Here is a 23,771-nt window from a genome sequence, read left to right as displayed (position 1 = left end):
CTGACAGCAGTTACAGAATTTCACAGTGGGTGGCAACAGATTCTGACTTATGTTTTTAATGATTACTGATTGCTAAATGGAGAATGGACTGAGAGGAGGCAGGAATGAGAGGAAAGCAGTCCATCCAAGAGGCTTGATTCAGGTGGCCTAGACCACGGTAGCAGTAATGGAGAGGATGCATCAATACATGCAGCATGCATCGCAGTTAGAGGGCAAAGAGCAGTGTGTAGGATAACGCTTGAGGTGGTGTCATTTACTGCCACAAAGACAACAGAGAAGAAAGGAGGCACAGAAGAAAACAGTTCCTTTGAAGTAAGGAACTGTCTTTTCCCTAGACCTCACACACATCACCAACTGAGAAGAGCAGAGGAAAAATATGTGAGCATCAGATCATTCCAGCACCAGCTATCTAATCCAAAGTGTTAGAGTCACACACCTAGCCTATAGTTGGGGGGTGGGAGTGGGAAAGGAAAGAATTTTGAACCAGCTATTCTACTGAAGTTTAAAAGCAAATAGATGGTGTCTCGGAAACTGAAATGTGATATGATTGAAAGTGGCCTCAAAAGTTATGAAACTGAACCAACGTGTTGTTCATGAAAATGCAACTCAATGGAAAGAGGAGTGGTTAGAACACAGCTGAAAGCAGTAACAGGAAAGAAGATGACTCTTCTATGTTTATTCCCCAAGTTTTTCAGAATATTCAGAAAATGAAATACCAAAAGGAACTCGAGAATGAGTAATCACCAGCTGGATCAGAAACTGCTGAGAAGTTTAACAGGGTAAAGACGGGACTGATGTCAAAGATACGGCAGCAGCTGATCACCTTATAAAATGCATTTTACTAAGTAGCAGAGACACAAAAGCCAAATTGGGGAAAAAAAAAGCCAAATTGGAGTGGATAAAAAAGAACACAGGGAAGTGAAGAAATAAAGGTTAACAGTTACAGAATATCTTTTGAGAACTTTAGCTACAAACACATGAGATAAAAACAAGAGTCGACGTTTTTTAATCATAAAGTGACGTTTGCTCAGTCGTGTCCGACTCTGCAACCCCGTGGGCTGTAGCCCAGCAGGCTCCTCGGTCCATGGGATTCTCCAGGCAAGAACAGTGGAGTGGGTTGCCACTTCCCAGTGGCAGCTTAATTTCTAGCATGCTTCACAGAAATGTCACTATTATTCTTTAGCAATCTTCTGCAACAAAAATATGTACAGTGCAGAAAAACATAATTTTCAAATAGATTTTTTTTCTTACCTTCACTGATTAAATTTAATGTGTCTTGTTTTCCATCTCCTTCTTGTGACTGACCTGGATCCAGTGAAGTCTGAGAAAGGCTAACCTCAGCTGATAACTGGTCAAGGCTCTGATAACTTTTTCTGTAAGACAAAGGTGAAATACTACTTTAACTTCTTCCCACAATAAAAAATTTCTAGAGATATTCTTTAATGGTTTTCTCCAATTTATTGAATTTCGGGTTCATTTCTCCCCATTTGCCCCCTAAACTTCATCTGTATCATGGTGGCAATAGAAACTGTTATATCTTTCCCTCTGCCCTCTTTGGAGGTTGTTAAATCCACTAAAAGAAGAAAAGAGAAACAACCTGTCAAACAAATTCAATTCCTTACATCTATTTTTGATGATCAGGTTAGTAAAGAAATAGGCACTTCTGGTCATTGTCAATTGTCAAAGGTGCAGAAAACCTCAAGTCTCTCAATACACAAATGAAACTGACATAATTTTTGTTATGAGGATTGTGTCTCCTAAGCACAATACCTTGCTACTATTACAGATGATTTTTACATAAAAATAACAAATTATTGTTAACAATTCCTGTAACTGAGAAATTAAAAAATGTTGGGTAGTAAAATACCTGTTTGTGTTAATACACCTTCAAGATGATTAACCTCCTTCCATCATCTATTGACAACTGTGAGCCCATTTTATTTCTTTAAAAAATTTATTTATTTTTAATTGAAGGATAATTGCCTTACAGTATTGTATTGGTTTCTGCCAAAAATCAAGATGAATGAGCTCATCTTCTATTAAATAAATTCATTAAAAATAAATTATAACATGAAAATTCAGTTATGAATGGAAAGTTAATGAATGTTTATGTGTAAATGTTCAAATCTTCCTCATATTTGTTTTGTCAACATAAAACCAACTCAAGAGATATATGCAGCTGTGGTATTACTGACATTTCAGGTATGTGACAAAATTCAGTATTATTTCTAAATATAAATGATCCAGGAAGAGGAACACATCTTTCGGGTTCAACATTTATTTCCAAAGGTAGTCAAACCCTATCTAATTTCCTAGAAATGCTATAATAATATTGTAGAAAATATATATAATCTAAGTGATCTATGACATAGCTCTTCTCTATTCATACACACAAGAGGAGGCTCACAGATTTATCTGCTGTGTGTGTATTAAGTATGAGGGGGATACAGCTGGCACCTATTTGTCTTTTCCTTTAAGAAATGAGATGAAGGATGAGGTGATGGAATAGCTTCCTAGCTTTACAACGTGAGCACTTTCTCACTTTACAACAGTGATGACTTTTCAAATGTTGAGAGTCTAAAAGTTCTTACTCATAATTTTAAATAGCAAGATAGTCTCTGTAGGAAACTTCTGATAATTGTAACAGATAACACACATATATAACACATAACAAAAAATGATACCCAATATTTATATAGCACTTATCAAATGCTAGGCGCTGTTCTACATGTGCATATATATTAACTTCCTTAATGCTCATGGCTACCAGAAGAGGTTGGAATTATTATCATCCCCAGTTTACAGAAGAGGACTGGGACACAGGAGATGAGATTTGCACCTGGTAGCCTGACTCTATGGAGAAGGCAGTGGCACCCCACCCCAGTACTCTTGCCTGGAAAATCCCATGGATGGAGGAGCCTGGTAGGCTGCAGTCCATGGGGTCGCTACGAGTTGGACATGACTGAGCAACTTCACTTTCTTTCTTTATTTCATAGTTAAGTTGATAAAGAATCTGCCTGCAAGGCAGAAGACCCAGGTTCAATCTCTGGGTTGGGAAGATCCTCTGGAGATGGAAATAGTAACCCAGTCCAGTATTCTTGCCTGGAGAATCCCATGGACAGAGGAGCCTGGCGGGGTACAGTCCATGGGGTCGCAAGAGTCGGACACAACTTAGCAACTAAACCACCACCACCAGATACACCAAGCCAGGTAACAGTCTGTTTCTATTTCTCAGAGTTAAATTTTTTAAACAGCAAGAGCTTAATCAAAATAAGAACCCAGATAGTAAGAGTCATGCATTGACTATATAAAAGTTCGCAGTTTACTCTATGCCATTACATTGTTAAATATAATTTAAAATTGTAGGAACTGTTGTGAGCACTTGAGACATAATAAAATTCACAGCATCCAATTTCTTACTATAGGAACATTTAAAAACCACTCAAATTCAAACTTCTATATATAGAACTGGGTACCAAAATAAAGGCAAATTAAAGGAAACTGAGTGATAACGTCAATGCAATTATAAGTAAATTTTTCTACAGTCTTATACTTCATATCAATGCATACACAATGATGTGGCTAATTTACATTACTTATTTTCCCGTTAGACATCTTGAGGTCAGTAATAATTTATATTATCTGGTAGTCACTGGACAACAGAGTGTGATAAACAGAAGAATAAACTATCCATATGTAGAAAATAGAAACAAATACATGTACTCAATCTATACACAGAGGCACATTACTGTGCATGGAAGTTGTTCTTTTTATTCTTGGTTTGATTTCCACGGAAGTATGGTTAAGGAACAAAGTAAGCATTTGCTACAGCAGAACATCTATAAACACTTAATTTACTAAAAATGGAAGGATGCAAGGGAGCTTAAAAGAAGACAAAATGTGAGTCAGGTCAATACAAAACATAATTTGTAAAAGATTTCTACAACCTCAGTGCTTTAATAGACACACATGAGAAGGAGAACCTGGAATACACATGAAGTGATTATATCAAATGCACTGGAAATCATGGAAACATGTATATTATCTAGGGTGAAACAGATCACCAGTCCAGGTTGGGTGCATGAGACAAGTGCTCGGGCCTGGTGCACTGGGAAGACCCAGAGGGATCGGGTGGAGAGGGAGGTGGGAGGGGGGACCGGGATGGGGAATACATGTAAATCCATGGCTAATTCATTTCAATGTATGACAAAAACCACTGCAATGATGTAAAGTAATTAGCCTCCCACTAATAAAAATAAATGAAAAAAAAAAGTTTAAAGAAAAGGTAGTATTGGGAAAAAAAAAAACAAATGCACTGGAAATCATTAAGAAAAATAGGCCTAAATAGTAGATCATGAAGGGCATAAAAAACCCTCATAATTCTTAATAATTTTGTGAATGGAAGCAAAATTGGGAGACAATGATAAATTTAGAAGCCTAAAAAAAAGTGTAAGTAGAAGATACATATATGGTGACAATGGATCTGATCTGGAATAGGAATAATCTAACAAAGTTACATAACAGATAATCTAACAAGATTATATAACAGATATTTAACAAGCTCATATGACCTAGACTTTGCATATAAAGACATATATTAAAACAGAACTTAGTGGAAAGAAAAAAGAATCAATTGCTCGGTGTGTGTGTTAGGGAGTGTGCCTTACATATTTATTTATTGTCGAGCTTTTACAGTAATGCCTTAAATGCCTTAAAATTTTTTAACATGATATGCCAATGTTTGAAGTAAAGGAAGAGATATAATAAAATCCTATATAACTAATCTTGTCAGTCTAAATAATCTAGAAATAAATTTGAAATGATATGTTTGGGTGCATGAGACAAGTGCTCGGGCCTGGTTCACTGGGAAGACCCAGAGGGATCGGGTGGAGAGGGAGGTGGGAGGGGGGACCAGGATGGGGAATACATGTAAATCCATGGCTAATTCATTTCAATGTATGACAAAAACTACTGTAATGATGTAAAGTAATTAGCCTCCAACTAATAAAAATAAATGGAAAAAAATAATAATAAAGCTTTATAAACAGTGTAGTAAATAGAAATAAATTTAAGATCTCTTGTGAAAGGGGTCCTTCCATGACAAGGTGATCACAGCCAAGTTACCCAACAGGTCATTTTACCACAAAATTCATTACATCAAATAGCACACTCTCTTTTTTCTAAAACCCAAGTGGGCAAATACATTTACAGAGCCCTGGAGAAGTTAACTTACAGACCTTCCATATCCTTAGCATGAAATTTCAATGACCCATTACAGGGTCAGTTTCTTTCTCCATATTATTAAGAGAGCTAATGTTCCCTGTTAAGGAGTCTCTGGCTACCTCCTTCATGATCTGCAGTTTCTCACAAATGTTTGTTGGACTTATTTAAGACACTGATAAAATGAAGAGGAATTGGTGATCAGGTCAGTTCAATGACTTTGGCCTGTATCATAAATCTGAGGAAAGCAAAAACTGTATCTTGATGAAAAGCTATGATGTGTTTCAAACATGATTTATATACAGCACTACTCTGTTCTGAAAATCCATTTCTACATGAAAATGTCCATTTCTAACATGAAAAAGTTGCTATTATTTATTTCGAACAACTGGGAATTTGTTGGTCATTTTAAATTTAGATAGGGCTTTAAGAGCTCTCTAAGAAATAGGAGGATATCAGGTGAGTGGAGTCTAAATAGCAGGATATCAGGTGAGTCTAAACATGAAAGACATAAGGCTATATAAGAGTCCAAACAGAAAATATTAAAAGACTATAAATAAATAAAGTTTCATCAGAAAGGGATTAGGTGCCAAGCAATTTACTGCCTCAGATGAATCTTACAATTCCGTTTAAATAAGCATTACCCCCACGCCAGTACATGTGCATAAACAAAAGCAAGGAGTCACGCTTAGTGTTAAACGGCAAGGAAGCAACAGAAACACTCTCAAATCCTGACTTTAGGTACGGGGATGTCAGCACTGCCCCAAGTGCGTACTTTTGTTCAGGGATATCAGTTTGGCAACAGGGTCACAGAAAAGCAGTGCCAACATCAGAGGTCTGGCTAGATTAAAAACTGATGATGCTAAGAAGGAACGGGTATCCTTTCTTAACCTAATGGAGAAACCAAGTCAAGAGGAACAAAATCTGGATCCATTCTAAACAGGCAGTTTCGCTGGATTCTTTTCTGAGACTGCAGTTACTCTTGTTGCTGCTACAATATTTTGTAGGAGACAGCCACTATTACTGCATGCAGAGGTAACCCAGAAACAATCTTCCACTTGGAGGTCCTCACTGGTGCCCCAGGGGACAGCTCTATGGGCAGGCAGTGGTATGTACATGTCTTTCTGCTAAAACTTTTTACCACCCACTATCTAAAGTGACAACATAGATGTTGTAATAAAAAGCACAGTTACTAGTCTTTTAATTTGTCAGGATATATTAATATTTTTGCAGTTATAAAAGCAGGAGCATCTTATGTGATAGATAAGTATACCAAGTATTGCTATAAATTCAGGATTTCAATTATAAATTAGAAATACAAATAAATATTTTTGCATACATTAAATGTGTCACAGAAAGATAAAATTATATACTAGAATAATAAGATATATTCCAGTTATTTAAATCTTTCATAGGATATAAGGGGAACTAGGTTCCAATCCATGAAAGACCCAGGCAACACCTTGAATCATACTCAGTGTGGTGCAGAAGATGATGAAGAGAGTTTTACTGATTCATTTTGTAAATAACTGGCTGATATTTCCCTACTTATCTCTAACAATCAATGAAACTAATAGGCAAGTAAACATAAAAGCCTCCAGCAATCTTTTTTTAAACAAAAAAAGGTAAAAATGTATTTTGAGTTCTATCTCTGAAATGAGAAAAATCACAGAGGAAAGTGGGCAGAAATTAGGCCTGTGCTAAGACATTCCTTGTAGTTTCTACAAGGAAATGTAGTGTCAGACCACTAATTACCTAGTGAAAGGTGGCCTAAGAAGCACAAAAAGAAGTATATTGCTCTACCAATGAAGGGCTTCCCCGGTGGCTCAGTGATAAAGAACCTGCCTGCCAATGCAGGAGATGCAGGATACGTGGGTTCGATCCCTGGGTTGTGAAGATCCTCTAGAAGAGGAAATGGCAACCCACTCCAGTATTCTTGCCTGGGGTTAAATCCCATGGACAGAGGAGCCTGGAAGGCTATAGTCCATGGGGTTGCAAAGAGTTGGGCGTGACTGAGTATGCATGCACTACCAGTGAAATTTTAAAAAGGGCTATAAAAGAAAAGCAGAGAAAAAAACAAAAAGAGAGAAGGGGGGGGGGGAAGGAAAAGAAAAGAAAGAGAAGAGACGGAAGCAGAGGAAGGAGGGACAAAGGGAAGGGAAGGGAGAACCAAAGGAGATGGAGGGAGAGCAGGGAAAACCATCAGAAAAATCAGCTGAAGATATGAAAATAAAGACATTGAAAACAATTATCAAGATGGGAAAGTAACTAAAAGCCAAAAGAAGGTAACACGATTTACAAGTTCTGAAATGAAGATTACCTAAAGAAAGAGAGCCTGAGATTTTGTGGCTCTCAACAGGGGGAAACAGTAGCTAAGTAAAACAGTCCTGAATGCTGGGACAAAGAAATAGGAAAAGGATCTTGTGGCCATGGGTGGAGTGATTTTATCTTCAATATCCCCCCAAAATTAGATTTATTGAAAAATGAACAAAACTCTTTCAGACCCACCAAGAACAAGTTAATTTCTTTCTATCCTTTTATGACATGGAATTTTGTGTTTTAGAACAAGCATGAAAATTGGTTCTAATGTAAAAACAAACACCACAGCTAGAATTCAAATACAGATGGCTCATTAAATACAAGCTCACTGACATAACTGAAGGACTGCCTGAAGATTCAGTAGAGGAGTGAGTGGCTACTGTAATACTACATAAGCGTTTCTCAACGTCTACTTCTCCAGGGTGCTGTGGCTTTGTAACATTTCCACATTCACTGCCTTAATATAACCTTACCAAGCCAAAACAGTCTTAAATCCTACTTTTGCTCTGAGCTAATAATGAATTCAGAAAAGTATTAGAAACCAAAGTGGACAGTCATATGTTGCCGTACAACTAAGTTTGTAATTAGTTGGAAAAAAAAAAAAGTGTCACACTTACTCATACCACTGTTTATTGTGTTTTCGGTAAAGCAACGTGTCCAAGGCAACGGCATTGACATCCAGAGCTCCTGGGGAAGGCCACTGGTTGGTGAGGTGGGCAGTTAACTCTTGTCTCGATCTTAAATCATTATTCTTTAGCACAGTCCTGTGGATATTAAGATGGTGAGTGCTTTTATCTTCACTGTTCTGCAATGGCAGAGGAACCTAATGGTATCAATTTAGGCCCCCAAATTCACCTTTTAAAAATGGCATGTTAACAGACTGGGGACAGAACTGCAGGAAGGCTGGCTGGGGCTATGACTGTTCTGTCTCCTGAACTATGTGCTTTTCATTCTTTCTCTACCTGCTGTAACAAATCGCTACCTGTGAAATTCAGGCTTCCTATCTTTTCCCCAGAGATATTACTAAAGGACTAAAGGACTCAAGCTGCACTGGACATCGTAACTAAAAAATAATGGTGATATCTTAAGAGTTCCAGGTAATTAGATGCCAATAAAAACATAAAAGAGAGTGGAGATTCCATCTGTATGATTATTTAGCTTCAAAATTCACAATGTTGAAGTAATAGTAAACAAAAGAATTAAATAGAAATAAAATATAGAAAAATAGAAAATAAAAACTATGAGGTTCCTGTAATTGTTTCTGATAGAAGTGACTACCAATAAACCTTCATGAAAATAATTTCCTCAGTGACAACTACATTGAACCATATACTCTACCAGAAATTTTCTACAGAATGAAGCCACTGTAACAACTCATGGTTTTGTTTTCATCTTCTGTAGAGCTGTTACTCATTAATACAACTTGGAAAAGAACTAGCTTTCTGCCAAAATTTCAACTTCACAAAACTAATTCAACATTTGAACTGTTAGCTCAATTAAAAGCATAATTCTTTTTGCAAAGCTCTAATTCTACCTCTAAAATACCTTAAAATATCACCTAGGCAATCTGCATTCTCAAGCAGCAGTCCAGGGCTTTAATGTCCCAAGGTTCTGAGCAATCAGCTCAGAAGTAGGAAGTAAAATGTGCTTGCCACTAACTTTCAGAGACCACAGTCCTGTTGTGGGTGGCAGACAGCCAGCAGTGTACTAGCTAGCAAGACAATCCTGCATTAGAGAAGGTCAGCCTGCACAATACCATTGGCTATTAACCATGATTCTAATGGAGTAATACCACTTTTAAATGTCTCTACAAGCTACAAACAAATATTCTGATTTTATAGAGATCTGATTTTATCTGTGTGCATTTAAAATATTTGTTCCAAAAAATAAAATAAAATATTTGTTCCACTATGTCCATAAAGAAACATTATCTGATGTAAACAATAGATTTTCTCCTAAAATTGGAATACTAGAAATGAAATAGGCAGAGGTCAGTGAGAATGTCTCCCATTAAGATACTACCTTAAGCAAGGTTCAACAATTTCATTTCAGTAGAGAAGGAATGAAAACACTTAAAAAAGACTTCTAGGGTACTTTAACATTAGTTTTTACAAAAACAGTAAAGAGGGATTAGAAAACTTCTAAGATTGACAGAAAAATTGTGTAAAGCAGAAATGGTGGTTACTGGCCAGAGAATCTATTAAAATAAACTATCTTATTTTGGGCTCTTTTACTACATTTTTCTCTTTCACATACTCCTCTTTAGGGTTTCCAGTGGATGTCACTGGAGAACAGAATCTCAAAGTCATAACTGGCCTACAGGAAATATTCACAGCAGAATGCAAGAAAGGCACATAGGCATCTGAGGAAAGGACACTGTAAAACTCAGTTAATGAAAAGTAAGTGCACCACCTCCACTTCAGAATATGTTGTGGAAAGTGAAAACTTTTAGACCATGTAGAATGGAAAAAGGGACTGAAAGTTCACAGAATTTTTTACACACTATTTGCCCATGGATAATTTTTGCCCATTGATGAATTAGGTATTAATTTTTTCTGTGGGAACCTGCCTGGTCCTCTGGAACAGGATATAAGAGATTTCAGCGTATTGAACAGGTCTAGTTTTTCATCCATGCCACACCTGGTTCCCACCATCTGTGAGGAATGTGGACAGAGGAAATCCTAGCACTTGCCCTGCGGCTGTGGAACGCAAAGCTTCGTGGAGGATCCTGGTAAGCGGACCCTTGCTCTTACCACCCCCGTACACTAGGGGGCAGGCAAGTGAGCTGGTTAGGTTGAGAACCCCACCCCTGAATTCTGAATCTTGACCAGAGTTCATTTAGGGTGATAAACAGACAAGCAGTTTATTTGTTCTAGCAGTGAGGTCCTGACCAAGATGTACCAAAAAAGAGACAATCCTATTTCCCAACCGTCTGAAGGAGCTCAGCCTGCTGCTAACATTTAAGGTTAATAATTCTACAGAAAGATGCACTAAGAGAAAATTGTTTAATTTACTAAGAAAGTAGAAATAATAAATGTATTCCAGCTCATTTTTAACAACTTTCCTGTAGTATCTACCTCTGAATTGGTGGATAACTAATTTCTCTTTAGATTCTCAGTAGGAATTATTTAGGAATTTGGCCACACCCACACAATTCAACCTTATCCTCCTCAGCTTTACTGAAGTATAATTGATAATTTAAAATTGTATACATTTAAAGTAAACAACTTGATGATTTGATATACAATGTGAAATAATAATCACACTCAAGCTAATTAACACATCCAACACCTAACATAGTTAACTTTTTTGTGTGATGAGAACACTTAAGATTTACCCTCTTAGAAAATTTCAAGTATACAATAATGTTAACTACAGTCACTTTGTCATGCATTAGATCTCCAGAATTTATTCATCTTGCATAACAGAAACGTTGTACTCCTGAACTTTATCTCCCTAAATACCCCACTCTCCAAGCTCTGATAACATTTTATTTCATTTCTGTGAATTTGACTTCTTTAGAGTCCACATATAAATGGGATCATACGGTTTTTGTCTTTCTGCATCTAGTTTATTTCACTTAGCATAATGTCATCCATGTTGTCATGAATGGTAGGATTTCCTTCATTTTTAAGGCTGCATTATCATCCATTGTATATGTTTATATATAGACACAGAGTCTTTATATATCACATATTCTTTATCCATTCATCCATGGACACATGGACATTCAAATTACCTCTACCTCTTGGTTACTGTTAATAATGCTGAAATTAACATGAGAGTGCAGCTATCACTTCAAGAGAAAGGCTTTAATCTCCTAGGGCTTCCCTGAGTTCCAAAGAGATTCAAGCAGTTTTGAATTTAGGGAAATGAGGGAATGCAGAAACAAAGGAAAAGCAGTCAAGAAACAATACATAAACACAAAATTATAAAACAGAAACACAAACAGAAAATTATAGCAGACTGACAAAAGAAATCAAAGATGATATAAACAATTGAGGAGATACATCATGTTCCTGGATTGGAAGAAATGGACATTGTGAAAATAACAATCCTACCCGAAGCACTCTACAGATTCACTGCAAGCTCTATCAAATTACCAAGGGCATTTTTCACAAAACTAAAACAAAAAAATTTCACAATTTGTATGGAAGCACAAAAGACCCCAAAAAGGCGAAGCAATGTTGAGGAAAAAGAATGGAGGTGGAGGAATCAACCTCCCGACTTCAGACTACACGACTAAGCTACACTCACCAGACAATACAGAACTGGCACAAAAGCAGAAATACAGACCAACGGAACCAGACAGAAAGCCCAGAGATAAAATCACACACCCACGGGCACCTTGTCTTTGACAAAGGAGGCAAGAACATACAACAAGAAAAGGCAGTCTCTTCAATAAGTGGTGCTGGGAAAATTGACAGCTACGTGTAAAAGGATGAAATTAGAACACTGCCTAATACCACACACAAATATAAACTCAAAATGGATTAAAGACCAAATGTTAAGACCAGAAACTATAAAATTCTTAGAGGAAAACACAGGCAGAATGCTTTTTGACAAAAATCACAGCAAGATCCTCTATGAGTCACCTTCTAGAGTAATGGAAATAAAAATAAACAAGTGTGACCTAATTAAACTTTAAAAGGTTTTGCACAGCAAAGGAAACTATAAACAAGGTGAAGACTACTCTCAGAATGGGAGAAAATAACATCAAATAAAACAACTGACAAAAGATTAATCTCCAAAATATACACGTAGCTCATGCAGCTCAATATCAGAAAAACAAACAACCCAATCAAAAAGTGGGCAGAAGACCTAAACAGACATTTCTCCAAAGAAGACATACAGATGGCCAATAGTCACACAGAAAAATGCTCAAAATTGCTCATTATCAGAGAAATGAAAATCAAAACTACAATGAGGTATTACATCATACCAGTCAGAATGGCCATCATCAAAAAATCTACAAATAATAAATGCCGGAGAGGGTGTAGAGAAAAGGAAACTTTCTTGCACTGTTGGTGGGAATGTAAATTCATACAGCCATTATGGAGAACAGTATATTGTTTTTCAGTAACTCAGTTGTGTCCGACTCCTTGTGACCCCTCTGGACTATAGCCTGCCGGGTTCCTCTGTCCATGGGATTCTCCAGGCAAGAATACTGGAGTGGGTTGCCATTTCCTTCTCCAGTATAACAGTATGGAGATTCCTTAAAAAACTAGGAATAAAACTACCATATGACCCAGCAATCCTACTATTGGGCATATACTCCGAGAAAATAGTAATTGAAAAAAACACATACCCCAGTGTTCACTGCAGCACTATTTACAAAAGCTAGGACATGGAAGAAACCTAGATACCCATCAACAGATGAATGGATAAAGAAACATATATACAATGGAATACTAAGCCATTAAAAACAAATGCATTTGAGTCAGTTCTAACGAGGTGGATGAACTGCAAGCCTATCAAACAGAGAAGTCAAGTCAGGAAGAAAAAAACAAACACCTTATATTCACATATATATAGGGAATCTAGAAGGGTGGTACTGATAAACCTATTTTCAGGGCAGCAGTGGAGACACAGCCACAGAGAAAAGACTTGTGGACACAATGGGGGAAGGAGACAGTGGATCAATTGAGAGAAACATGGAAACACATACATTACCATATGTAAAATAGATAGCCAGTGGGGATATGCTGTATGATGCAGGGAGCCCAAATCTGGTGCTCCTTGACAACCTAGAGGGATGAGATGGGGTGGGAGGTGGGGGGGAGGTTTAAGACTGTTGATGTATGGCACAAACCAACACAATATTGTAAAGTAATTATCTTCTAATTAAAAATAAAACACTAAAAAAAAAAAAGGTCAGTGATAAAAGAGTCTTTATGCCTCCTCAAGGGATATACCTAACAACCTGACACATATGTTTGAGTCGTTCTGTAGGAACTAAGACCCCCCAGCCAGGCTGGGGATGGGGATGACACGTCAGGCACAAGCACTGGACCTCAGACTGGCTGAAAGGCTGATGATTAAGATTCCTGAAATACCACCCTGTTACCTTCCCGCTAACCAATGAGAAGAAGGGCATGGCCCCTGCAACCCTCACGCCAACTGTCGCTTTTAAGAATCCTATGTCCTGGCCAGCCAGCAAGATGGATCCGAGACAAACCTTTGTCTTCCATCTTCTTGGTCAGCACCCTTTTGATCAACAAACCTTTCTTTGCTCCAAAGTCTGATTGTTCATTTGTTTGGTCTCACTGTGCATGGGGGCTCATGAACTTGGGTTTGATAACAATCCTAATTTCACTCCGTCCGGGTAAATACTCAGAAGTGGAACTGCTGGACCATACAGTAGTTCTACTCTTAATTTTTTCCCGGACGATTAGTGAAGTTGAACACCTTTCCACACATACCTGCTGAGTCATTCCTATGCCTTTTTTGGAGAAATGTCTATAGTAGTCCTTCGCCTACTTAAAAAAAAAGTTATTTTTGCTATTGAGTTGTATAAATTCCTGAAATATTCTGGATATTAATTCTGTAAGGCAGAAATATTTGCCACCCTAAAAATGAGCCTCTTTGGCATGAGAATTAATTTAGGCTGATTGTTTTCAAGGAGGAAAAGACGGCTCAAAAGTTCTTTCTTTTCACATTCCTCTTAGCTACCTAAAGAATTTAGATAATGGGTCTGTTCCAGGAATAGAGCTATTACTGAAAATACATACAAAGAATATGTAATCCAAGTCTATGTCCTAACCACTGATGGCAAAGAATCTGAAATTGACCAGTTCTATGAAGACCTACAACACCTTCTAGAACTAACACCAAAAAAAAGACATTCTTTTCATCACAGGGATTGGAACGCAAAAGTAGGAAGTCAAGAGATAGCTGGAATAACAGGTAAGTTTGGTGTTGGAGTAAAAAATGAAGTAAGGCAAAGGCTAATGGAGTTTTTCCATGAGAACACACTGGTCATAGTAAACATCCTCTTCCAACAATACAAGAGATGACACTACACATGGACATTGTTGTTGTTCAGTAGCTAATTCATGTCCAACTCTTTGTGACCCAGTGGACTACAGCACTGCCAAGGCTTCCCTGTCCCTCACCATCTCCCGGAGCTCACCCAAGTTCAGGTCCATTGAATTGGTGATGTTATCCAACCATCTCATCCTCATCCTCACCTCTTCTCCTTTGCCTTCAATCTTTCCCAACATCAGGGTCTTTTCCAATAAGTTGGCTCTCTCCATTAGGTGGCCAAAGTATTGGAGCTTCAGCATCAGTCCTTTCAATGATTATTCAGGGTTGATTTCCTTTAGGACCGACCGGTTTGATCTCCTTGCTGTGCAAAGGGCTCTTAAGAGTCTTCTCCAACACCACAGTTTGAAAACATCAATTCTTCAGCACTCAGCCTTCTCCACTCAAACATCTGCACATGACTACCAGAAAAACCAGAACTTTGACTATACAGACCTATGTCAGCAAAGTGATGTTTTTGATTTTTAATAAGCTATTTAGGTTTGTCAAAGTCTTCTTTCCAAGAAGCAAGTGCCTTCTATTTCATGGCTGCAGTCACCATCCCAAGTGATTTGGGAGCCCAAGAGAAAACTTGTCACTGCTTCCATGTTTTCATCTTCTATTTGCCATGAAGTGATGGAACCAGATGCCATGATCTTGGTTTTTTTAATGCTGAGTTTTAAGCCAGCTTTTCAACTCTCCTTTACCTTCATCAAGTGGCTCTTCAGTTCCTCTTTGCTTTTGGCCATTAGAGTGGCATCATCTGCATATCTGGAGTTGTTGATATTTCTCCCAGCAATCTTGATTACAGGTTATACCTCATCCAGCCCAGCATTTCACATGATGTACTCTGCAAAGAAGTTAAATAAACAGGGTGACAATATACAGCCTTGCCATACTCCTTTCCCAATTGTGAACCAGTCAGTCGTTCCATATAAGGTTCTAACGGTTGCTTCTTGACCTGCATACAGGTCTCTCAGGATGCAGGTTAGGTGGTCTGGTGTTCTTGTTTCTTTAAAAATTTTCCACAGTTTGTTGCAAACTACACAGTCAAAGGCTTTTGCATAGCCAATGAAGCAAAAGCAGATGTTTTTCTGGAATTCCCTTGCTTTTTCTATGATCCAACAAATGTTGGCAATTTGATCTCTGGTTCCTCTGCCTTTTCTAAATCCAGCTTGCACATTTGGAAGTTCATGTATTGTTGAAGCCTACCTTGAAGGATTTAGAACATTACCATGCTAGCATGTGAAATGAGCGCAATTGTCCAGTAGTCTGAACCTGCTTTAGCGCTGCCCCTCTTTGGGACTGGGATGAAAACTGACCTTTTCCAGTCCCGTGGCCATTGTTGGGTGTTCCAAACTCACTGTTATGTTGAGTACAGCACTTTAACAGCATCTTTTAGGATTTTAAATAGCTCACCTGGAATTCCATCACCTCCACTAGCTTTATTGGTAGTAATGCTTCCTAAGTTCCACTTGACTTCACATTCCAGGATGTGTGGTTTTAGGTGAGTCATCACACCATCATGGTTATCCAGGTCATCAAGACCTTTTTTGCATAGTTTTTCTGTGTATTCTTGCCACCTCTTCTTAATCTCTTCTGCCTCTGTTAAGTCTTTACTGTTTTTGTCCTTTATCATGCCCATCCTTGCATGAAATGTTTGATATCTCCAATTTTCTTGAAAAGATCTCTAGTCTTTCCCATTCTATTGCTTTCCTCTATTTCCTTGCATTATTCATTTAAGAAGGCCTTCTTATCTCTCCTTGCTATTCTCTGGAACTCTGCATTCAGTTGGGTTTATTTTTCCCTTTCTCCCTTGCTTTTCACTTCTCTTCTTTCCTCGACTATTTGGAAAGCCTCCTCAGACAACCACTTTTCCTTCTTGCATTTCTTTTTCTTTGGGATGGTTTTGGTCACCGCCTACCATACAATATCATGAACCTCTGTCCATAGTTATTCAGGTATTGTCTAACACATCTAATCTCTTGAACCTATTCATCACTTCTACAGTAAGGGATTTGATTTAGGTTATATCTGAATGGACTAGTAGTTTTCCCAACTTTTTTTTATTTTAAGCCTGAATTTTGTTATAAGGAGCTGATGATCTGAGCCACAGTCAACTCCAGGCCTTGTTTTTGCTGACTGTATAGAGCTTCTCCATCTTTGGCAGCAAAGAATGTAAATCATCACTCTGATTTTGGTATTGACCATCTGGTGATGTCAATTTGTAAAGTCATCCCTAGTGTTATTGGAAGAGGGTGTTTGCTATGACCAGTGCGTTCTCTTGGCAAAACTTTGTTAGCCTTTGCCCTGCTTCATTTTGTACTCCAAGGCAAAACTTGCTTGTTACTCCAGGTACCTTTTGACTTCCTACTTTTACGTTCCAATTCCTATGATGAAAAGGACATCTTTTTTTTTTTTTTTTTTTTGGTGTTAGTTCTAGAAGGTGTTGTAGGTCTTCATAAAATTGGTCAACTTCAGGTTCCTTGGCATCAGTGGTTGGGGCATAGACTTGGACTACTGTGATACTGAATGTTTGCCTTGGAAACCAACCAAGATCATCCTGTCATTTTTGAGATTGTACCCAAGTACTGCATTTAAGAGTCTTTTGTTGACTGTGAGGGCTAGTCCATTTCTTCTGAGGGACTCGTGCCCACAGTAGTAGATATAATGCATGAATTGCTTCAGTTGTGTCTGACTCTTTGTGACCCCATGGACTATAGCCCACCAGGTTTCCCTGTCCATGGGATTTTTCGCAAAAATACTGGAGTGGGTTGCCATTTTCTTCTCCAGGGGATCTCCCTGACCCAGGGGTCAAACCTGGGTCTCCTGCACCTCCTGCATTGCAGGCAAATTCTTTACCACTGAAGGTTATAGTAGATATAAAGATCATCTGAATTAAATTTGCCCATTCCCATCCATTTTAGTTCACTGATTCCTAAGAAGTTGATGTTTACTCTTGCCATCTCCTGCTTGACCACATCCAATTTACCTTGATTCATGGACCTAACATTCCAGGTTCCTATGCCGTATTGTTCTTTACAGCATTGGATTTTACTCTCACCACCAGACACATCTAGAACTGGGCATTGTTTCTGTTTTGGCTCAGCCTCTTCATTCTTTTTGGAGCTATTTCTTTCTTCCTCAGGAGCATATTGGACACCTTTCAACTTAGGGCAGTCTCTTCTTTCTGTGTCATATTTTTTTGCCTATTGATACAGTTCATGGGGTTCTATCGGCAAGAATACTGGAGTGGTTTGCCATTCCCTCCTCCAGTGGACCATGTTTTGTCAGAACTCTCCACTATGACCATTACCATCCCATGGACATCACAGGTGGTCAATACAGAAATCAGATTAATTATGTTCTTTGCAGCCAAAGATGGAGAAGCTCTATACAGTCAGCAAAAAACAAGACCTGGAGCTGACTGTGGCTCAGATCATCAGCTCCTTATAGCAAAATTCAGGCTTAAATCGAAGGAAGTGGGGAAAAACCACCCGGCCATTCAGGTATGACCTAAATCAAACCCATTATGATTATACAGTGGAGGTCATGAATAGATTCAAGGGATTAGATCTGGTAGACAGAGTGCTGGACAAATTATGGACAGAGGTTCATAACACTGTACCGGAGGCAGTGACTAAAACCATCCCAAAGAAAAAGAAATGTTAGAAGGAAAAGTGGTTCCCTGAGGAGGCTTTACAAATACCTGAGGAAAGAAAAGAAGCAAAAGGCATAGGAGAAAGGGAAAGATGCAGAGTTTCAGAGAATAGCAAGGAGAGATAAGAAGGCCTTCTTAAATGAACAATGCAAATAAAGAGAGGAAATGGGAAAGACTAGAGATCTCTTCAAGAAAATTGGAGATAGCAAGGGAACATTTCATGCATGGATGGGCTTGTTAAATGACAGAAATTTTAAGGACCTAATAGAAGCAGAAGAGATTAAGTGTTAAAGTGCTGCACACAGTATGGCATCAAATTTGGAAAACTCAGTAGCCACAGGACTGGAAAATGTCATTCATCATTCCAATCCCAAAGAAGGGCAATGCCAAAGATTGTTCAAACTACCATATAACTACACTCATTTCACATGCTATTCAGGTTATACTCAAAATCCTTCAAGCTAGGCTTTAGCAGCACATGAACCAAGAACTTCCAGATGTACAAGCTGGGTTTAGAAACGGTAGAAGAACCAGAGATCAAATTGCCAGCATTCACTGGATCATAGAGAATGCGAGGGAATTCCAGAAAAGCCTCTACTTCTGCTTCATTGACTACAGAAAAGCCTTTGACTGTGTGGATCACAACAAACTGGAACATTCTGAAAGAGACAGAGGAGTGCCAGACCACCTTACCTGTCTCTCGAGAAACCTATATGCAGATCAAGAAGCAATAGTTAGAAACAGACATGAAACAATGGACTGGTTCAAAATCAGGAAAGCAGTAAGACAAGTCTGTGTATTGTCACCCTGTTTATTTAACTTCTATGCAGAGTACATCATGCGAAATGCTGGGCTGGATGAATCACACACTGGAATCAAGATTGCTGGCAATGGGATGGGGTTGGAAGTGGGAGGGAGGTTCAAGACGGATGGGACATATGTATACTTATGGTTGATTATGATATATAGCAGAAGCCAACGCAATATTGTAAAGCAATTATCCTTCAATTATAAATAAAAAAAATTTAAATACATCTCAACAATTAAAAAAAAAAAGATGGCCAGAAGAAATTTTCACAACCTCAGGTATGCAGATAACACCACTCTAATGGCACGAAGAGAAGAGAAACTAAAGAGTCACTTTATGAGGGTGAAAGAGAAGAATGAAAAAAACTGGCTTGAAATTCAACATTAAAAAAAACTAAGATCATGGCATCCAGTCCCATCACTTCATGGCAAATAGGAGGGCAAAAAATGGAAACAGTGGCAGGTTTTATTTTCTTGGACTCCAAAATCACTGCACATGGTGACTGCAGCCATGAAATTAGGACAATTGCTCCTTGGAAGGAAAGCTAGGCAAAGACACCACTTTGCTGACAAAGTCTGTATAGTCAAAGGTATGGTTTTTCCAGTAGTCATGTGAGATTTGGACCATAAAGTAGACTGAGAGCCAAAGCACTGATGCTCGTGAATTGTGGTGTTGGAGAAGACTCTTTGAGAGTCCCTTGGACAATAAGTAGATCAGTCAATCCTAAAGGAAATCAACCCTGACTATTCAATGGAAGGACTAATGCTGAAGCTGAAGCTCCAATACTTTGACCACCTGAGGCAAAGAGACAACTCAATGGAAAAGACCCCAATGCTGGGAAAGACGGAGAGCAGGAGGAGAAGGGGGCGACAGAGGATGAGATGGTTGGATGTCATCACTGACTCAATGGACATGAGTTTGAGCAAACTCTGGGAGATATTTGAGGACAATGGAGACTGGTGTGCTATATACTTCAGAGGGTTGCAAAGAGTCGGACACAACTTAGTGACTGAACAACAACAACCAGGAATAGAGCTATCACTGAAGATGCCTAAAAAGAACATGGGCCAGGCGTGTGAGGGGCAGATCAGGGTTGACCATGTCCCACTATGTCTGCATGGTCAAGCAAACATCGTTTACCAAATGTTTTCCTTCTTATCTGAATGTAAATTTCATCCCTCCTCTTAGCATTTCCAAACCACTACTCCCAACAAATCACCTTCTTTTGTCTTTAGCTGCAAATGGCACTTAAAGCAAGGGCTTCAGCCAGAGTACCCTGGTGTCAAAAATGAAATCACACATTTTTTTGCACCCTGAATATTACACTCATTATTCTAAATGAAAGACAAAAAGAAAATTTCCAGTTCGGTCTCTTTCCTTCCTTCCAGAGATTAGGCTCAAGTCTACTGTTACTTACAAGCTCTTTTAAAAGATGTAGAATCCCATACTCTATATTTTGACTGAGCAGTGCTCAGTCAATTCAAAGTATTACTCTGTTCATTTATTTGATTTCTTATCCTGTGTCTCCATACTTCAGGGTTATCCTTTCTCCCTCATTTTGCTCCTTTCCCCACTCACCTCAGATATTGTGCTGATGTTCATGATGAAGTTTTACTTTCAGCCTCTAGTTATACATAAGGCATATAACACTTGGAACTTACCATTTAATATCTGTGACTCCAAGTATTCATAAGTAACCCCAAAGGTTCATGATATGAGGCAATTTTTAATGTTGATAAGCTAACACATTTGAAGCCGATTTCTACAAGGCAGGTTCTAATGGCAAGTCCAGCAAATGCCTCAAACCCCTATTGCACACCTTTGCTATTTTCTATGTATTATTTATTTCCTGATGTACTGTATTCTCAGGATATAGTCCAGTGCTATTTGTAACAGGGCACACTGAGAAAATCTTAGGCTGTAATCTTCATGAAGATAAAGGATCTAATCTAGCATGAGTAAGGGGCTTCCCTGGTGGCTCAGTGGTAAAGAATCCGCCTGCAATGCAAGAGACGCAGGTTCGATCCCTGGGTCAGGAAGACCCCCTGCAGGAGGACATGGCAACCCACTCCAGGACTGGACTGACTGAAGCGACCGAGCACACACACATGCGCAGCACAAGTACAGTAACTCAGAATTTTAATCAAATGCGCAAAATGACTAGGGTAGAGAGACTGACGTTCCAGACAGGGGAAGCCACCAAACATGAGATGTGGATACACTTCTCTTTTCCTCTCCTAGGAACACAGGATAAGAGCTACCTCCTTATGGCTCAAACAGGAAGGAAGCGGGTAGGGCATAACCTTTAAAATAATGACAGAGCCTCAGGACACGACAGAAACTGATCAGAACCAAACAGGTCCAAGATGGCAGATGGGTCAACTTCTACTAGACCTTAAGCCTCAATATACATTCATTGTAACGCATCATCAAGCTAAATGACTCACCTTCAGGCACCATGACAGTTCCAAGGCCGATCATCAAAGACCAAAAAGTGAGTGGTGGCCCAGTTCCTGGAAATCTCTGCCCTTCCCCCAAATAGTTGGAATAATCCTTTCCACTTAGCCTATGAAATTACCCAGCCCATAAAATCTAACCACAGCAGTATTATGAGGCTGCTCTTACCTTTTGAGATGGCCCACACTCTATGGAGTGTGTCTGTCTCTAAATAAATCCACTTTTTACCTATCACTCTGTCTTTCACTGAATTCTTTCTGCAGCAAAACATCAAGAACCAGAGCTTCATTAGGTCCTGAAACCCGGTTTCTGATCTCAGTTGGAAGATAGTGGGTTTTAGTCAGGTTTTAGTCCTGGCCACACAGGTTAGAGTCCCAAACTGAACAGTTTCACAGCCTCTCTCAGCTACTTTGGAAGAGGAACAGGACCATCACTCAGGCGCTATTTGTTACTGTTGGTGTCGGTGACTGCCGACTGCCTAAGGTAAACTCTATGAGGGCAGGGACCCTGTTTTATTCACTCCAGAGTCACTAGCCCCTAGAACAGAGCCTGGATCTTCATGGCATTCTCAGTATTTGTCAAATGAATAAATATAAATGCCAGAGGAGTTACAAAAGCAATTTAGTGCCAAAAGAAGTAATAAGAATTTACTCTTTATTCATCAAAGTTTACCAGAATTGGAAAATGCTTACATAGCATTTTGAAAACCCTAACTTCTTCATAATTTCAATACAAAATTTTCTTTAGTTATGTGTTTTGCTTTTTGTTAAATTTAGACACAGACATGGGATAAAGGTCACTTTACAGTTATTCAAAAATTATAAATTATCTACCTATTTTTGTAAATTTTGTGTAAAGTGATTCTTTGTATCACTTTACAGTTGCTGCTGCTGCTGCTAAACTGCTTCAGTCCTGTTCAACTCTGTGCGACCCCATAGACTGCAGCCCACCAGGCTCTGCCGTCCCTGGGATTCTCCAGGCAAGAACACTGGAGTGGGCTGCCATTTCCTTCTCCAATGCATGAAAGTGAAAAGTGAAAGTGAAGTCGCTCAGTCCTGTCTGACTCTTCATGACCCCATGGACCGCAGCCTACCAGGCTCCTCTGTCCATGGGATTTTCCAGGCAAGAGTACTGGAGTGGGTTGTCACTGCCTCCTACTTTTTGGGCAAAAATACTTCATAGGTAGATAATAATTTTTGAATACCTGGCTCCTTACTAGGCTGCTTCTTTCAAAGTGTTTTATAAATTTATAAATAAATAAAGTGTTTTATTTATGTATTCAAAAATTATCTACCTATGAAGTATTTTTGCCCAAAAAGTTAATCCCAAATCTAACAAGGTCTCTTAAATGCTTTCCAATGTTTACATTTTTAAAAGAAACTGAAGTACAATTGATTTCCAATACTCTATTAGTTTCAGGTGTATAGCATAGTTATTCATTACTTTTTGAATTATACTCCACCTATAGTTATTATAAAGCATTGGCTATATTCCCTGTGCTGTACATTAATTACATCCTTGTATCTTATTCATTCTAGTTGAACCTTAGACCTTTACTTGAGAGTATCCTTTGAAAAGGAACATTAATGAGTAACTTAGAACCTCAAACAACCCTCAAATGCCTCCTTATTTATTTTTCTGGTTGTGTTGGGTTCAAAACCAGGCCCCCTGCAGTGGAAACATGGCATCTTAACTACTGGACCACCAGCAAAGTCCCTAACCTCCTTTTTTATAGTAATTATTTCCTTGTTGTTCATTGCCGTCTTAACTACTGGAACCACCAGGAATTCCCTCAAATGCCTCCTTTTCCCTTTCATTGTAAAATATAAGATAAACTCTGGATTCTTAGAGGAATGGCTGATTCCAGGACCAGAACTATCCAAGATCAGCTTGTGGTATCTTGTACCAGAAAGCAAGAAAGTTAGCAATGACAAATGTATCTTGTCAGAAGTACACAGGAATTAACATAAAGGCATTTCCACTACTAAAAACTGGACAATCTGAGCATCAAAAAGAAAAATAAATTTAAGTGATAGAAGGACATTGAATATATGCATTTCTGCTGTAATCCAGAAACAAAACAAAACAGTGTTCTTCAATCACACAATGAAAATAACTAGCCTGATGGGGAAAGGGATTCACTGGTGGCTCAAATGGTAAAGAATCTGCATGCAATGCAGGAGACTTGTGTTCAATCCCTGGGTCTCGAAGATCCCTGGAGAAGGGAATGGCTACCCACTCTAGTATTCTTGCCTGGAGAATCCCCATGGACAGAGTCTACAG

The 23,771-nt window shown here is 38.7% G+C and overlaps 1 protein-coding gene across 4 annotated transcripts in view; it reads right to left on the bottom strand.

The window, feature by feature from the left end:
• Positions 1-819: 819 nt before the first annotated feature.
• Positions 820-23,771, bottom strand: part of RUNDC3B (RUN domain containing 3B) — a 136,581-nt gene continuing 113,629 nt past the window's right edge. For all 4 annotated transcript variants that reach the window (XM_070470171.1, XM_070470180.1, XM_070470191.1 and 1 more), the window contains 2 exons: positions 8,157-8,303; positions 820-1,373 (listed from right to left, as the gene is read on the bottom strand). In XM_070470171.1, coding sequence (XP_070326272.1) covers positions 1,139-1,373; positions 8,157-8,303 — 382 coding nt within the window. In that variant the 3' untranslated portion in view covers positions 820-1,138. The remainder of the gene's footprint in view (positions 1,374-8,156; positions 8,304-23,771) is intronic.

This window comes from Odocoileus virginianus, chromosome 1, assembly GCF_023699985.2.
Source record: "Odocoileus virginianus isolate 20LAN1187 ecotype Illinois chromosome 1, Ovbor_1.2, whole genome shotgun sequence".
NCBI classification, from domain to species: Eukaryota; Metazoa; Chordata; class Mammalia; order Artiodactyla; family Cervidae; genus Odocoileus; species Odocoileus virginianus.
The sequence above is the reverse complement of the archived record's forward strand: the minus strand, read 5'-3'. Positions and strand labels throughout refer to the sequence as shown.